This window comes from Ornithodoros turicata, chromosome 4 (genome assembly GCF_037126465.1).
Source record: "Ornithodoros turicata isolate Travis chromosome 4, ASM3712646v1, whole genome shotgun sequence".
Lineage (NCBI taxonomy): Eukaryota > Metazoa > Arthropoda > Arachnida > Ixodida > Argasidae > Ornithodoros > Ornithodoros turicata.
This window is the reverse complement of record NC_088204.1, coordinates 32,769,604-32,788,138: the sequence shown is the minus strand read 5'-3', so window position 1 is coordinate 32,788,138 and position 18,535 is coordinate 32,769,604. Positions and strand designations below refer to the sequence as shown.

The 18,535-nt window shown below is 47.4% G+C and overlaps 1 protein-coding gene across 1 annotated transcript in view; it reads right to left on the bottom strand.

Moving 5' to 3' along the window:
* The window catches only part of LOC135392954 (uncharacterized), a 262,911-nt gene that overhangs the window by 132,466 nt on the left and 111,910 nt on the right, over positions 1-18,535 (bottom strand). The window contains exon 6 of the mRNA XM_064623587.1: positions 4,782-4,816. Within this exon, the coding sequence (XP_064479657.1) occupies positions 4,782-4,816 (35 nt within the window). The remainder of the gene's footprint in view (positions 1-4,781; positions 4,817-18,535) is intronic.

Below are 18,535 nucleotides of genomic sequence, written 5' to 3'. Positions count from 1 at the left end.
TGTTTGTTCCGGCCTAGGCGGTGGGCGGTTCTACAATTGCGCCAACAAATCTGCTTGGATGACACGAGCTTCATAAGCAAGGTCATCAAGGTAAGAAAAGCTTCGCCCCCGCAAATAAGGCTTAAAACGAGGTTGGCATTGGCGAATAGCGCAGGCCACTTTCTCGCTTTCTGTCGCGAGCGGTTCAGCTCTGCGGTACAGCTCCTGGATTGCCCAGATATACTCTCAGACTCTCCTCGGCGTGTTGCATTCGGGCCATAAGGTCCTCACGCATACGCACTACATAATCCTGGGGCAAAAATTCCGCCCACAACAGCCGCTTAAATTCAGTCATAAATGGAAATGTGGGTTGAGACCGGCGCCATAAAGCAGCTGAGCTTACCAATGCAGTGGGAACCAGGGTGTCGGAGCGAATCGAAAACCAGAACCGAAAAAAAAACAAAAAAAAAACGCTATTTTGGTGCGAACCGGAACGGAATCGAAACCGTATATGTTTTTTTTTCGCTCAGGAGGGAATCTGAAAAATTTATTTAACGGTTTTCGGTCCAAGAAAAAACTTCGCCGGTTTGGACTGCGAATAGACGAATGAAACTGACGTCGTGTGTTCTGAAGTCATGTCATGGATACTTTACGAGGGTTACGGTTACGGTGGAATGTATATCGGTATACTATGACCCTAAGGCTCCCTTTGTAACATTTTATCGTACGCGCACATAGACTTAGAGGTACATGTGACCGGTTGTGACTCTCTGCCAATGTGCCGTAGCGTTCGTTTTAATTTCATCCGGCCAAACTCTTCTCAACGAAACAGCGACCCAAGGGGGGCTGCATAACGGCTCCTCTATCGGTAATGTCGCGCAACGTGTCCCTTGTTTGAGAGCTGCGACGTTGAATACATTTACATATCCGCGAGGGCAAGCGCTTGCGAAGTGGCGCCTCTTTTGTGGACCGAACACAAAGAAAGAAAACGGAGCCGTCGAGCGCGTTTGTGAGTGAAGGTGTTCCTCGATTTGTGTCGTACTCGTGCAGTGGTGCTCGCTGGTCAGGAAGCAGCAACAGACATTCGGATGGGACGCGATCGCACCAATCCAGCAAGAAAGTACTTTACGTATGACATCACGACAAACAAGTGTGTCTGTATCATGCGCTTCAAGAGAGGAGAAAACGTACCTGAATAGACAGTCACCTACAGGAACCGAGAGCTACCAATTTCACAGCTGCCTATTAATATTAAATACCATGTATGCGGAATAAACGGGTTTACATTTTGCGGAACTGGTTAAAACCGGTATGAACTGTTATGTTTTTGCTCCGGAGCAGAACCGGTACCGGGCCGTTTATGTTAGAACCGCAACGGAAAACTTTTCGGTTCGACACCCTGGCGGGAAGTATCCGGCGCAGGACGGTTTCATCGGTTGCTCCAACGGCTGTCTGGTAAGCCTCCTGGTCCGCAGGGACCGACTTGGCGTCGCTGTAGCCCGAAAATGTCGGTACCGTCAGGTTCAGGCGTAGGTGGAGTTCCGAGGACGGCTGGGTGGCAGACGTGCTACTGGCAAGCTGCTGCGACAATAAAGCGCAGAGAGCTGTGATCTGCCGAAGCAGGTCCTCCGCTACTGGCGGGTCCTCCTCTAGACGGGCTCGAGATGCTTCTTGGGCGGCATGGCGAGCTAACGCACGCTCCCGAACTACAAATAAAACACAACAGCAAAGGCGACAGCGGGCGAAGGGCACGTGCGACAAGTGCTACAAACAACACTGCAAGTGCATTCCCTGTCGGTGCCTCCCGGGCGTGCGGCAAGACAGGTCGGCCCCAACGTTGGGCGCCAAGTTGTGGGATTCCTCTCCGCTAACCTCACCGGGGTTTCCCTGCCATCCCGTCTTACAGCCTCCCGAGAAAACGGATACAACCACGAAATAGCAAGGCGAAGCTTTATTCTCTTACATAAGTCGATCTTGTCTCGTTGCTGTCCTGGCTTCTCCACATCTTTCTCTTTAGCTGACGTGCACCGCTTTTATCTACCTGTCGGAGACGGTACCTTCCCTCTCGGCTTTGCGATAAGCGCGCCCCCACAAGATTTCAATGCTTTCACCTGGTGACGGTGATGACGGAACCAACAAAATTCTCACATGCGGAACAACCTGCCTACAGTCATTTTCTATATAGTGAGTGTCGACATGCCCGTATGCCGGTCATGCCCCAGTTCATAAGCACAAAAACACACACGGACACGCCACACTTTTGTCACACAGAATCTGTCAGAACACATAGGAGTCAACTTCTACTGTGAAGGCCTGCCAACCCATCCACCTAGAACGACCGAACAGCTGAGTCAAGCAATCGAACGCTAGCGACTGAATGAGCGAACCCATGAACGAACGGATCGAGCGAAGGAATCGAGCCCGAGAACTATTCAGAATCAAATAAACGGACGGGAGTGAGCGAATCAAGTTATTCCTGCGGAACTCTATGCCATCCTTTTCTTTCTACAACACATCGCTCATTTTCCACCCCGGGAATGGGCAGTCTTTACAGACTCCAAATCTGCACGTCAAGCAATTGAAAATTCCGGCATAGGAGGCCCCTCTGCACCCTTAGTCACAGACGTGTTAATGGCTTACCACACTATCTACGCCGCAGGCCACAGGCTAATTGTCCAGTGGGTTCCAGCCCATTGTGGTGTCGTGGGGAACGAGCAGGCCGAGAGCGCCGCAGAAGCAGCGCTCTCGTATCGGAAACGGACCCGTATTGTTCTGCTGACAGGAGACCGCCGTTCAATTCTGCGACGCCTAGTGACACCCCTGGCTTCCCGCCAACGGACAACCGACATTCTTCTCCCCTCTATGTTGAACAGAGTTGACCCCACGCTCGCTGTCCGCATGCCACGAAACACATCTCGTCAAGATGCTGCATTAATCCACCGAATGCGCCTCGATGTGGCCTTTACAGCTCAGTGGCGTTACCGCTTGAGACAAGTTGACTCTCCCACCTGCTGCCACTTTGGTGCTCTTGAGGATCTGGAGCACATTCTTCTTCATTGCCCTCAATACGAACCTTCCCGAACCACACTCTCCGAGTCTCTTCATCAGCTGGACTCTCGCCCTTTCTCCCTATCGAAATTGCTTGGTCCCTGGCCCAATCCAGCCCAGCAACGCTCTGCGCTCAAAGCTCTTCTGACATTTCTGGACACCATCGGACTTCGATCGTTATTGTGAAGGGGGTCGTTATTTTATTCCCCCCATTCCATCCAGCAATGGGGTAGAGTATCGCCTGTGGCGATGAAACTCCCCACTCTCCAAGGTCGAAAATAAAGTTGTTGTTGTTGTCAAGTTATTCCATCAACGAGCATGAGCGAGCGAAGGAACGGATCCCACCAACGATTTAGAATCAAGTGAACTCCCGTTTTCAACAAACTAGGGCAGATAACGATATCATTCAAGATGATGGTTGATTGGAAGCGTGGTATGCGGTGTTAATTTCGAAGTTCATTTCTAAGAGTGTAGGAAGCGTGAGACGTCGGTCGGGTGAACTGGTGAACGATTATTTTTGAGATAGGTGAGCGAGTTCGTTCAGTTCACGCGAGTGACTCATTCAAATCGAACCAATCATTCACGTACGACACATCGCTAGCCTCTGCGGGTACCTGAGGAGGACTGGCTGTATCACAACGACGCTCCCTCTCACATTGTGCTTTCAGTAACCGAGTTTGTAACAACAACAAAAAGAAGAAGTCGTAGTGGTTCCCCAGCCCCCTGGTGTTCCAAATTTGAGTTCATGTGATTTTTTTTTCTTTCCCTGGAATCACAACCTCATATGAGTAGACGCCATTTAGGAACCATTCAAAACATTCAGAAACCATTGACGAGGGAAGTGAGGCCGACGCCGCTTGAGGATTAGCACTGGTACAACGAGTAGGAGCAACGTTTCCGCAAGAGTGACTTCGGATAGGAACTACTTCAAAGGGGATAGTCTAGGTTATCCCCTTGATGGAGTGGGCGACAGCGTCGGGGCTAACACGTGATAGTTAAAAAACGATAATACACTGCAAAGTCTCAAACAAAGATTGTTTCGGCTTTTACAAAAGAACGCATGTTGGCTGGTCATTAATGCTTGTCTGAATACATTGAACTTGCCTGTGCCCGCTGATTATAATTAATATTATGCTATTTTTACATATTTGATAGTATTTATATGTAAATATTGATATATTTGAGAAGAAACAATGTTGGAGGCCTTTTAAGTTCTATGTGAAATGACCAAATATGCTATTAGGCATTCCAAAAGGCCTGCGCCCTTCAGAAATTACAATTGCGCGCGCAAATAACATTCGTGTACGGCGCATGCAACGATGATATACGGATATCTAATTCACCCTCATGCCATTTAATTTGCTGTACATTTGCACGTCATTCTTGTCACATAAAAATTTGCGAAGTATAAAAAAAGTTGTCGCTCTGCGCATCCATTTGTGCAAATTAATCACCGGTACGCCAAATGAACGCGAGAGGGCGATCAGCCAGTTGGAGGGGCTTCTTTGCTTTGACGTTTATTAAGTCAAGTAGTAACTAACAAACAATGACGAACAATGCGGCATAAACAGAGAAGGAAAGTGTTATCAGACCACTCCATAGCCGCCGATGCTTTGACTCTTCCCGCTGTCCGTTCGCGTTATCGACATTAGGCAGTACAAGAAATGTTGGAAGTTGTAGTACGTTACGACTACAGAACATAGCGAACTGCAACACCAATTTTGCAATTTCAGAACTACGTGTTGTGTGCTTACATAGGACGTTGTTGTCTTTCTTCATGACTCTCTTACTGGAAAGGAAACAATGTGCGATTGATTAGCACAGACTTCATAAATTTCACAATTTCAACTGAAAGGATGCGGTAGTCCTCTGGCAGTAGAAACAGAATACGCCTTTGAACAGCACGACAGTATCGTTAAAGAACAAGGTCGAACAAAACGTGTTGAACGGGAGAGTAACTGCATTTTCAACAGCAATATCCCTCTTATATTCTGATTTGTTATGTTACAGTTACCCAAAACGACCGGAGGTCCCTATCTAGGCGTCCCACGGCTGCACAGCTTTGACTGTACCGAAGCCTAATGGTCCTAAATGGTGGAGGCACATGCGACTTAAAGTTGGTCAATCCACATTTTGAACTTTTTTCGAATTCTTTGTAGCCAATCCTGGAATGCAATTCCTAATCTGTAGACCGAATTTCAAAAATTCTAATTGGAGAGTGAGGTGGAAAATGTCGCTTTGTAGTTCTAATGACGTTCCAGGGAAAATCGTACAGTAATATACAGTGGAAATGAAACGCACAATCACTTTTTAAACTCATTTAATAATTCGATCCATTATTGGTGAACAACTAATTCATTAGTGACTCACTAACGGCGTCACCTCGCTGACGCTACTCTCGTGCCCAGTGGGCTACTATCGCAAGGAAGCGGCAGCACTCTTATCTTCATAGCGGCGGGGCTGGGCAGGTCAGGACATGAATGACGGTATTTAAACAAGGAGTGCAGATAACCTCGCTTGAGAAAAACAGGAAACACTTGGGAGCACACACTTCGTTGGGAGACGCGTCAACAAAGGAAAGCATACACAGAGAAGACACTCATGAGCAGACGCAGACGAATCTATAAGACAGAACAATGGCTAATCTAAGGGTATCATCATCATGGCGACAGATCTGGGCAGGCCAGGACAAAAAGGGCACCGCTCAAACCGAAAGAACGGATAGACTTCAGACTTCAGATTTTTTGTACTCATATTGCGTGATGTGAATTACATTGAAAGGACTGAGATGGAAAGGCCAGTCCAGATACGTACATGTACTGAATGCAGACACACACACACACACACACACACACACACACACACACACACACACACACACACACACAATGTGGGGAAAGAGATAGTAAGGAATCTATATAGTAGGAAAATGCAACTAATCAAAACCACATAATGCAAACATAATGGCGAATGAATTACACTCTACGTATCAGAACAAAAGTAATCCTTAATGGTACATTTGCCATTTCATCTGTGTACCTGCAGTATGGTGAGCTAGAAAGACTGGGACCCTATTCCGAGCCGCTGTCAAGCGGCAGCGACGGTGTCTATAGAGGAGTATCGGTAGAAGACGATAATGAGCACCGGGAACTACACCTGCCACTTTTGGCATTCCCATGTAGCTTTTAACGACAGTGCGCTTGGTTTGTTGACTATCGTTAGAGGTTAAGACGTCTGGGAACGAGACGTCGCACTCTGAGCCAATAGGGTAGCAGGAGGAGAATCACGCGGAATGCCTTATTTTGGAAGCAGACGACGACGACGACCCGTTGACGATGGAGAAGTCTCGCGCTTCTCGCTCAACGCACGAATAATATGAAATTCTGCTGCTGTTCCTGATAGAGCACCGCAGTTTACGTTGAATTCCAATGGCAGAGTCGGAGCAAGTGGCAGGCTCCGCAGTGGAGCGGCTTGATCTGGCCTAGAACAAGTGATCCGAATCTGTGACTGGAACACTTCCGCACAACTTGGAGTTCAGCCCTGGGTAATCTCCCTTGGTGGATGGCGTCCAGAGACGGAAGAAGAAGAAGAAGAAGGTGCTCATGTTCCATTATAACGCCATGTGTTGAAACACCAAGGTCCTCCTAATCACCTAACGTTGCCTTGGTAATGTCTAGCCTATCACTTCCTTCATGAAACAAAATCGCCAACGTACGACGCGAAATAGTAGTCACGGCGAAGACGCGTTGCGAAGCGGCCATGTTGGCGAAGAAGAGAAAGGAAATAGGAAGCACGAGCGACAAGTGACACATCACGTAGAGTTCCGGTTGAATCTGCCTATTTTGGCGAAGCAGTCTCTGTTGCTCCCTGGAGCGACCTTTGCTCGAATGCTGCCATTGGAATACTCCAGAAGAGTTCCCAATCTGCCAATCGAACAGACTTGCTCTCGGCGGAGCAAGAAAAATTGCTCCGGAGGCGCTCCGAATCTACCATGGAATTCAACACGGACATTTTGCTGACGACCTACACGCAATTAGAATCAGTGGGCAGAATCAGTCGCGATATTAAATTCCCAGAGAAGGAGCTGTCAGGAGAGTTAACAAGTGGAGAAATGTAAGCTTTAGGCAGACCTTTGTGTATTGTTTGATATGTATGATAGTGGAGAATTGTCAGTAAAGACGTTTCATCTGATACAAACCCGTTGTCGCCCGATCTCAACACCGGCGCCAACCGTGATTTTGTTTAGCCACACGAAGCCGTCTTGACAGCTCTCGCTCCGCTTAACGACAGTACCATCCACCATATCGACAGGGTGGAGGGCTGTCGTTCCCGTGTGCGACGCCGTCGCTTACGGGCGACGGGTTTGGAGCGCAGGGAATACCAAATTCTCTTCGATAGCGTTACGTTGCGTCACATACCACGTGTTCTCGCTCCCGAACGAAACTTTCGCGCTATCGACATAGATCGGAATAGGCCCCCTGGTTATTTTACCGGCGTATTCAATGTATGGGGAGCGCGCGGTCACGGCCGTGGCACCCGACCACGTGCGTTTGTTTACATGGATGCGCTTGCTATTCCGGCGCGCCTAGCGGCAAAGCTTCTGTGTTATTGTGGGGCACATAGATGCTCTTCTGTCCCTAGTCACGTGCATGGTGAAGTGACGTTAAATGCACGGGCTTGCACTGAGATGGCAAAGAAAACTGCCTTCGTGAAGGAGGCAATATCATTATGGCGGGCTTCCCCTTCTAGCCCGCCATAATATCATGACTAGTCACGAGCTCTCGCGCTGCGGGGCGTGGTCGTCTTTGCTTCGCTGTATGCCAGAGGTGCCGAACTCATTCGTGTCCGTGGGCCGCATTGAGCCTTGGAAGAACTACGCGGGCCGCATACCGCAGCTTTGCTGTAGCCAGTTTCTGATATTGATAGCAAAACAGAGAACTTAAAGCAACATAACACACATGTATTTAGCTTATTTAGAGTTGCTCAATCAGAGGGTCAGCAATCGTTTTTATTTCTTGTGTATGGAGAGGAATCTTTTTTTTTTATTGCGAGTATTGCGTCAACATTGTGTGAAAGTGATTGTGCCGTTGCAATCTTAAGGGCATCGTTGAGGTGTTCGTTTCTTAGTTATGAGCGTAACTTTGACATATTCAGGTTCAACACAGAAAACGCCTGCTCGCAGACGTATGTTTGCACAGTTGTCTCGCGACGTAACCCCAGGAATTAGGGAAAAGTGGGGCAACTTGAAGACTAGGGCAAGTTGAGGACAATTTGGGTTTTTCGCGTGGCATTTTCTTAGCAATATTTTTTTTTCTCGTCTGTGACACCCGAATGAGCACAGCCGTTGTCTGGGCTTTGAAGTAACGTGTTGACGTTCTGCACGTGGCTTTTTAGAAAGGCGTGAGACACTGTCTTGCAGATGTGGTCGAGGAAAGAGGGGCCTTTTTTTCCATCTGTAACTTTCGCGAGCATCGACTTCCAATTTGCTCATTTCCGCTCCTCGGCTAATAAAATATGATCTCACCGTTATGACGCTGTGCCACTGCCCTGTGTTTCCATGTGCACTACTCGTGGCTGACCGTTTCGGCTCGCCCAAACAAAAGACAAAATTTAAACCCGGCATAATTTTTTGATGTCCTCAATTTACCCATAGGGTGGGGTAAGTTGATGAAAATATGCAGCCTGTCATTTTTGGCTCGTATGAAATAAATATCTGGTTTAGCTCCATAGTAATTTCTGCATCATTTCCCGGAGGTTTTGGGATTCAGTTAACGAATCATGGTACAATTTAGGCGATTATTCTGACTGCTATTAACAAAATAGCTCAACTGTCTTCAACATATAGACCACCTTACCCTATTATTATTAGACGTATGTTGTACCGAATATCGACAGGGTTGACCGCGACAACATACGTATCTTTATCTCTATATTTTCGTACAACGTAATGATAGAACGAAGCCCACCAACTTCAGCGAACTTGTTCTTATCGGTGCGTTGCACTGCAGGTCAATCAGTTCCATTTGTCAGCCATCAGGGACGTTGTGAACGAGTGCGGAAAATGGCGAGTCAAAAAGCTCCGTTTCAGTTATCCCGCACACGAAGAATCCTTGCTGAAATCCACTTGGGAGATCACCAAGCCTGCGAATGAACCTGTCCGTTTCTGATGGTATTGAAGGAACCAATATTACAAATCGGCCATGTATGGTTTGCTCACAAGTTCGGTAGGAATGTACTAGTAATATCAATCAAGTAAAAATCAGACACAGTGACAGGTTTAGAGAGTCATTAGCGAAGACGGCAAAAGCAACACAGAGACTGACAGGGAAAGTCCAACTTCCAACCTTCTTATCATATGATCGAAGGTTAATTGTGGTTAAAAGTTGAAGGTTCGACGTTGATTGATTCATTGATTGATTGATTCGGAAAATACGGAGTGTAGATGAGAATGGATTATGTGTGAAGGTCGACGTTTTCCGGCTGTCTTTGTGTTCCTTTTACTGTTTTTGTTGTCTTCGCTGTTGTCAAGTGCCAACCAGACCCGCTTGTCTCTTGTGGCGAATTCGGGAGGCTATTTCACGCTCTTGCCACCCGAACATGAGTGCCAGGAATCTAGCGGTTTTAGCTGCTTGGATCACGCTATATGCATCGCGGTCGCTCGTATTCCGGTGTTGTCGTCTGCTAACCCACGCGAACTTTGACGTACGGGCCAATAAGGGCCCTCGCTACCTTCGCGATGCGGATATGACGACACCGGATATAGTTGGGCAATTCGCTGCCCGATCGCTTCGAGGCCGGGCGGAAAAAGTGCTAGCTGTACAAATTCTTGGCGCACGGAAAGTGTAACTCGAGCACGCGAGATCTGGCACAATGGCCGAGAACAGGCCGGGTCTACACTCTCAAAGCTGAACTTCACCGCAGGGCACGCTCTGCCCCAACCACTACCAGTAATGGTAGAGTCATCGCTTCTGATCCGAGGAGAGAGAGAGGGGGGGGGGGGAGGCGTACGCCTACGCCTTTTTCTGTCAATTATCATGTATCCAAATTGACACGAAAAAGGCGAACGCCTCTCGCCCCCACCCTCTCTCTTCGAATCAGAAGCGATAACCCTATCATTCATGGCAATGGTTGGCGCAGAGGGTGCTATGAGGTGAAGTTCAGTTTTTAGAATGTAGGAAAAAAAATTCCACGAAATGACACCCGAATTCGTCGTTAGTTAGAGACTCATCGGCTGGTACATGTCAGTGGTAACAGTTTTCTATCACTAATGCAAGGTAAACTGCACGAGCACAGAACCCAATGGTAACGTCACAACCGCTGGTGAAGCGAATATTTTTTATATCCGCTACTTTTATATTGGGTTTTTTTTTTCGCTCGGGGGCCGCGCGGGCCGCATGACAACCCCAGGCGAGCCGCCAGTTCGGCACCCCTGCTGTATGCTGTTGGTTTCATTGATTTCATGTTATCTGGAAAACGGCAGTCGCAATAAAAAATCGTTTTTTTAATAATGCAAGACTAAATGTAATGTGGAAGTGTATGCTGTATGCTCTATAGTTGAAGAAGCCTGAACTTGGGCCAAATAAGGAAACGTACACAAACACGGCGAGTTCAAACCAGCAATGTTTAATAACACGACAACAGACATATAACAACGACGTGAGGGGAAACTGAGGGCAAAAGGGGTGCAGACAAAAATTGAAAATCAGTGACCAGTGTTATGACCAACAAATTCACCGAAACAACACAAAACTGCATTTAAGAGGAATGACATATACTACCTTACTGGCGCATTTCCCTGGCAAATCCATCCACCCCCACCCCCGCATTTTGCTCTACATTCCCACGCATATTGTATAATGTGTGTCGTGTGTTGTATCGTCCAGTTGTGTCGGCTAGTTCAGATCGATCCTTGACAAAATCTCCACATGTTCAATACGTCTTTAATGTTTAAAATGAAATCAGTCCATTTTTTAATGTTTTCAATACAATGGTTTCTGCCGTTGTTGGCGCTCTTGGTATAGTACTCTTACTGAAAGTATTCTCACCTACCCTGAAAACATCATCGTGGATATTTTGGAAACATGACTGGGAGTCGATATCTGCATTCGCATGGGAGCTGGCGTCGTGAACGTGGAAAGCATCTTCAGAAGGTTGTCACGGTACAGACAAAATAGCGTACACGCAGGCTAGCTGGTGAACGAACTCCATGATGTAAAAGCCTGAGTCTGGCCACACAGAGGTTTGCCCGGACTTTGCCCAGACTCAGGCGTTTAAATTATCGAGTTGTTAGGGTACCTCTACACCTACCACTACCAACCTGAGACAGCCGACTGTTCGTTAGCTAGGCGACCCGGATTTCTCTTCCCCTTATTTATGTTTACTTCATGTTTGAGCAGCCCTTGATCTCGGTTCAAAGTTAGCCCCTGTACGTGGGATTAGGCCACATAGGGCGGGTTGAATTTCCGCTAGCTAACGTTAGAGAAAGTGGGTTCAGTCGTAATTTTATGATAAGGAACGCTTGATCGCGGATCAACACTTAATCAGCGTTGGTGAAACTGGCCCTTTGTCACACAAATATTCGTCGCTTCGGGCATGGTAGGGCGATATGTTTTACACCGCAATGTGTTTTATGCGAAATAAGATACTGCCTGACCCGTACTTGTAGCACGTTCTAGTCCGTTGGATGCCAGTACGCAATAACAAGCAATGGAAGATGTAGCCAAAGCTGAAGGTAAGAACGACAAAAGACCATATGTATAGCTGCACCCCTGCTATATATGCACCGTGGGTAGCGAGTCAACGCGTGGGCAGCGGAGAACAATATAATGACATGCAACGGAACGGCGGTGCACTGCAACCCGTGGTGGTTTCAATCCACATCCCCGTCCCCACACACCTAAGTTTTCCTTCGCCAAGGCAAAAGGAAAAAGAACGTCGTTCGGCACGCACCACGATACATGATAAGTTATCAGTAATCGTGGTGAGTGGTGAGCACCTGTAGCTGTTGTCGGTCTTAATGTTTCAGCGATAGGTGATCTCTTGTTCCACAGACAGCTATGTTCCAGCTAGCATGTAAAAAAATCGGTGCTCATATTCAGCAGTGATAAGTGGCAGTTCTCACTTGGCGACGCCCGACGGGCGTCGTGAGCGGGCGGCGGAAGTAGAGACGCATTTCCGCCGCCCGTTCAGTGCGCGTGATTTTCATGTTCCCACCACAGTGGCATTCCGTCGTCCAAAGCAGACGAAAAATCAGGAGGCGTGGCCTTTCTGTGACACCTTATTGGTCGCCAGTATATCGTTCTCGCCATCTCTCGCCAACGTCGTGAACGAGACCGGCATGGCAAATTTTTTGGCTCGTCGTCTCTCCTCTCCCAACGCCGGAAATGCGCGTCTATTTTCGCCGCCAGCTCACGACGTCGCGTCGGGCGTCGTCAAGTGAGAACTGGCCCTTAGGTAAAAAGGACGCTGGACTGTCGACAGTTTAACACAAGGAAGGATAAAAGTTTACAATTCTCCGCAACGCCACCTGTCTGTAACAGTTGGAAGAAATCCAACATTCAAAAAGGACAAACAACAAATACATACAATCCGACAGAAAGAAAGCAAAACAACAGAGGCACAAGCAATATACAGTATATGTAGTTAAATGCGCGGGCTCAATAATTCGCGACTTTGTGAGTGGTCAGGATTAGGCAATAATTCGCAGAACCTTAAATTCACGGTACCGCGACTTTTGACCCCGCACCAGGCGCTTTAGGAGCTCTCCACCTCAAACTTCCGGGAAGAAGTTAACAAAAGGTATCACAAAGAATACAATGAATTACGAAACCTATGCCTCAATCTGATAGTAAACCTGCTTTTGGTACGATCTGTGATCTGATAAGCCTGTAGGTTGAGATTCATACCTCGGTCACACGGGCAGCTTTCAATTATCATCGAAACCAACGGCCATTAAACATGTGCGTAGCGCCACCTAGCATGCAACGTGTCAACCTCTCAAACAGCATTGGGTTAAGGGGTCTTGTCAGTTTCACGCCTTACTCTCTAGATGGCGCTATGTGCATGTTCAGTTGCATGTTCATGTTGAAGACTGCCTGTGTGACAGGGGTATAAGGTTTGGAAATCTCTTCCACTACCATATGGTTGAAAGCCCGACATCATCTGTGCGTCTTCCTTGTTTTCTTCGTCGTTTTTCACAAGCTGTGTACCAACCTGCCCAGTATTTATTGTTATTACGTTAGTAGCTCGAAGTTACATGAAGTACATGAAGTTACAGAAACACAGGACTCATCGTCTCTTGCGCATAAACAGTGTGCCTAATAATAATAGTAATAATAATAGTACCGGCCTCGGTGGCTCAGTCGGTAGCGTGTTCGCCTTCTGATCCCGAGATCGCGGGTTCGAACCCGGCCGAGGACGCCAGCAACTTGGTGGCAGGGTACAAGTTGCTTAGACACGCCGTCTTCCGCGAGGGACGTTAAATACGGGGTGCCGTGTGATGAGCTTTCATCGCACGTTAAAGAACCCTCAGGTGGGCAAAAGCAATCCACAGACCGACCGCTGTGGCGTCGCTCATGATCTCAGTTGTCTCGCGACGTAAACCCCTAATTATTATCATTATTATAATAATAATAGTTCGGTGCTTTACGCCGCGAGACAATCGCGCATAGTGCGTCTGAGCCAGTAGATGAAGGCGTAGTTACTGCAAAAGTGTATTGAAAGAGATAGTGTTCGGACGTGACTTTCTATCTGAAAAGCATGCATCAAGGAATCCTATACACGACGTACAACCTCGTACATACAAGATGTTGAGAATCATCTGAAAACACTTATGTGTTACAAGTTAAATTAGCAGACTTTTTTGTTTGTTTTGCAAGAGGCTATGGATTGCTTTATATATGAGCTCCTTGACCACTTCAAGTACTCTGAACGTATCTATTCCTATGTTTTCGGAAATGGCGAATAAATATAAACCTTAGCGAGAACAAAAAGAAATTGTGATTTTCAGACCATAAAATCACGTTTACAACTAAAAAATATATACATTATATTAAATGTGAGTGTATACTGCACGTTGCTCAATTTTAGGTTGGGGTGTAGAATAAACTGGAAGCGTGCTTGAATAATTCAAAATTCTGGAACTGAAACTTCAGCACACTTCCTGGATGTTCCAAAGCTGTGTTCCAAAATTCGCCAAGTGGCTTTTTTCATTCGCATCTATTGAGGCGCTACCTCGTTTCAAGACGAAAAATTTTTCTTGGTAAAAGCTTGCAATTAAAATTATCCGATTGAAATTCGCTGTGCTAATCATATCTGTGGTCTCTGGAGCGTGACGGACTAGCACGCACACATCTTTCTTTTCTCGCGGATATGCGGTGGACTGCTTCATTTTTGCCCACCATGGGTGCTCCCGCGAGATCTCCGGTGCTCTTCCCACATGAGGTCACGTGGCTACGAGGGCGCGAGAAGTGGCAGCGAGCCGAGCCCTTCGTAGCGAACTATCGGCAGGCCCGTCGGCTTGACCCGCTTGCAGCCGCAGTTTGGCACACCAGTCCTTCTAGCTAACCATACATGCAGCGTCACCCGTGGGGAAGAAAGCCCTAGTCATAAGAACGGTACACCACACAACAGAACGTAACTCGTATTACTTTTCCATAACGTTTTTACATGTATCAGCGTTTTGTAGGGCGCGCAAGTTTCCTGCTCGCATTCAGAAAATTAGTGCTCGTATTAAGATAACTTCCGCTAGCATGGATGCGTGCTGGACGGCTACCACGGCTTGTGGCTGCCACCAGGAACAACCAATCCATCTAATTTCATCATCACTTTTCCATCATTTGTTATTGTTATTGTTGTTGTACGTAGCACTTTGCTTTGAAACAGAGGAAAGCCGTAAATGGTAGCTGAGTTACCAGTTATAAATTAAACGACAGAGGCACAGTATATGCAGTTGAAGTTCGCCCGTTGCGTATCCAAAAAAGTTGATGTAACAACAGTCATCTGTGCCAGATGCTTACGGGGCGCATGACAATCCTGTTTAACAAAATCGTCACGAAGGCATCTTTAACAGAGGCTGATATTATGTGGATGTAAGTCACTGCTTCGAATGAAACTTCATTGGCATTAGACAAGAATGTATGCAACATAACGTAACCTGTACATGAAGCAGAGTTCAACAGGAAATAAAGCATATGTGGAGTGCGCGTGCTTTATTGATTCTGTAACAAGGCAGACCACACGCACTCCAAATATTCTTCTTACAAGCTTGCATGCTATGCTACAGTATATATCTCTGGCCTCAGTTAATCTCTTGCTCTGGCGATGAACTTACCCACTCCTCCTCCTCCCTTCCTCCTCGCTCCTTCTTCCTCTCAAAATAAAGTTGTTGTTATTGCAGTATATATTGTCCTTGTTCAATGAGTATCCTGTAGAAGGCAGTACAACAGAGGAACACACGCGACAATGTTTTGTGGATGGGCCAGAGGGAAATCAATGAACACGATGTGGCGTCGTCGTGAGTAGTATGGGATGGACTCTCATAGTGCACAACGCTACAAGGCTTCTGGACACCATTAATTAGCAATTAGAGCTAATTGGGACCCCCACATTAATCAACACCCTCCAGGGAGCCACCACACTAATTGGGGAACGTCTATCTCGTGACCAGACCACCCTGAGCGTTGTGCACTATGTGAGTCAATAAAAAATAAAAATAATAGGCAGAAAATAAAATAAAAAGATAGAAATAGAGTGGAGAGAAACAATTTATTCGAAAATCGACGATGCCGCGGCGAAGAAGCCGCTCCGCAACACCCGAGTGAGCAGCGCCCGCCATGTTGGTAGTTGGCACCCAGCAGTTGCAGAGATCGACGACAGGTGGCCACTTTGTTGCAAGGCATCACACCAGATGGCGCCACCATCATAGCTGTAGACGAGAAAGACAGAGAACAAAATACTAGCGGCAGGTAAAAATGGCAGCACTGCTAAACAAGTCTAGGCATGGGAGAGAAAAGGTCTAACCTAAAACAGCATGGAGAAAACAGTACACATCGGGGAAAAAGGCTTACAGGGGGGACAGTTCGTTCTCATCCACGCACCTGTGTTCGGGCGCCAGGGGAAAATCCCTGGTGAGAGCGTGCAGTTCTTCGGGATACGACAAGTCTACTACGTAGACATAACCCACTTCCGAATCGTGAGGAATGTTGAGAAAATCGATCTCGCTCCACCTCGAAGGATCGACCCACTCAAAGCCCCCTGTTGGGAGATGAACAGTCATCGCGTAGGGGTACAAACTGTTCACGTCGAGGTACTGGATAAAAGTCTTTTCTTGCTGGTGATCGTAATCGTCGCATCCCTCGTGATTAGCCCGACAGTATCTGTGGAAGCTGTTACAAATGCCTCCCCTGATTCCCTTCTCGATCGTTTCGTACATCTCTTGGTCGCTTATGACCTTATGGTTTGACATTGGTGAGCTTCAAAGCGCTACTCCACGCGTAACTGGCGAGGGACACGGTGCGTAAGATATCTATCCCATCCGTCTCTAGCGCAATCTTTCTGAAATACAGCACGACGTCGCACAGCTGACAGGTGTTGAGCGTGACGTAGAGACGCGTGTAATCTCCTAGGTTCTTGCATTTGAACAATTCGAAAATCTCGAGGGCGTACTGACAGTCCTCGTCCGTGATCTCTTCATCGTTCAGGCCACTTTTGAAAGCTTCCTTTGGTGGTAGTACGGGCAAATTTTGCGCTTCGAAACTGTCAACGAAGGTGTACGGGTACAGTTGACGGGTACAATGAAACGCGCTCTCGTCACCGCTGGCGAGGAGGGTTTCCAGCAGGTTTGACAAGGACAGGTTGAAAAACTGCGTGGTATCGCGGAAATGGAGCTCGCCAATATTGAAGCCTCGTATTTTTTCTGTGGTAGACGCTAAGATCCACGGCTCGCCCATATTTAGAACGTGCATGTGGTGGAGAAGGGAGCTCAAATCGTATTGCAGGATGTGCACGCACACGACGAGTTCTTTGGTGTTACGACACGTAAGGTTACACGTATCACACAGCGTCGCAACAAAATTCGAGGAACCGGGGTCTACGAAACGGGTGTGGTCGTGATGCGACACCTTCCGCGTATGTCGGTTAAATTCGCACCCGCAAAATTCGCAGTGTGTCGCGCTCGCGTGCCGAAATGGTCTTCCATACTCATGACCAACGGTGAGGGAAGACGGTTCAGCCTATCGATTTGTTCGCTAAATCCCTTCAGTGCGAGCAAGCATTTTTCTGCCGCGTTAGGTCCCAAATAGCCCATCAACGCCCATTATTTTCCCATCACAACTTCTCACTAGCACAATGCTATACGAGCTCACCCTGTGCACACTCGAGGCGTCCTTAACGAGTGCATCCTTTTCCAGTATCCTTTCCGTGTCCAACACCGCAAAATAGGGGTAGGGATGGATGTACTGTATCTTGGTGAAGGTGACGCTCTCCCCCGCTTTTGGCATTTCGAGAATTACTTCGTTTACGTCTCGACACAGACGTTCGAGGTGCTCCAACGCCTCTCTTGTCTCGTAACCGCTCGTGCATTTCTCGCAATAAAAGTAGTCACTTCGTCCCATGAAAGTGCTAAATTTTCTGATTCCATAGAAATGCTCCTTAACCTCGAGCAAGTCGACTTTATCTTTATAGAGCGTGCAGGGAACCCTACCTGTTCGTTATCGAACTCGCCTGCTCGTCGAACACGTAGATGTACATGGAGATTTTGTTTTTTCTCTCCCACAGGGAAATGTCTTCGTAAGTGACTGGGAAGCAGGGTGGCCAGTACGTTACGCGCGTCTCCGCATTCGAAGGATTCATGTACTTGCGGTATCTAACATAATCGTTTGGGTTGTTTCTCAACGGATGCAAGAGTGCCAGCACGCTATACTTGAAACACTCGTTTTCGTGATTCGGTGGAAGATTGACGTTTGTGAGAGTCACTTGTTTTCTTTTTAGCAGCTCGGGAAGCTCGATCGTGCACCCAATCCGCTTCGGTTTCAAACGCGTTAGTTTTAAGTCGACACATTGGACGTCGTTCGAGGTGAAACCAGACCCTTCTCTCGCATAGTTTTCTACGCGTTGCGAGGACTCTGCGATGGCAGCATTTATCGCGCCTTCGATTTCTTGACGGTTATGAACCACTCTCATGTGAAGGTTCACGTGAAGGAGATGAGAAGTCAACCCGTCGCTCCGTGCTTCACCATGAGCGCCTTCGAGCACAGACAAAATTTGAAAGGCATGGGATAAGCTTCGAGGACGCGCGTGATTACTGGAGCTATGCTCAGTAGATAGAGTCGCAAATCGTCGACGTTGTCGTCGTGCGGGGAACAGAGAAGCGTGTACCTAGTAGCCGTTCCGTCAAATGCCTCATCTGTGACAACGAAAGGAAGGAATCGTCTCTCCGTGACGGAGGGATGATTTTCTACGACGTGTTTTCGTAATTCAACGATTCTACGACCCTGGACAGGCTCAGCTC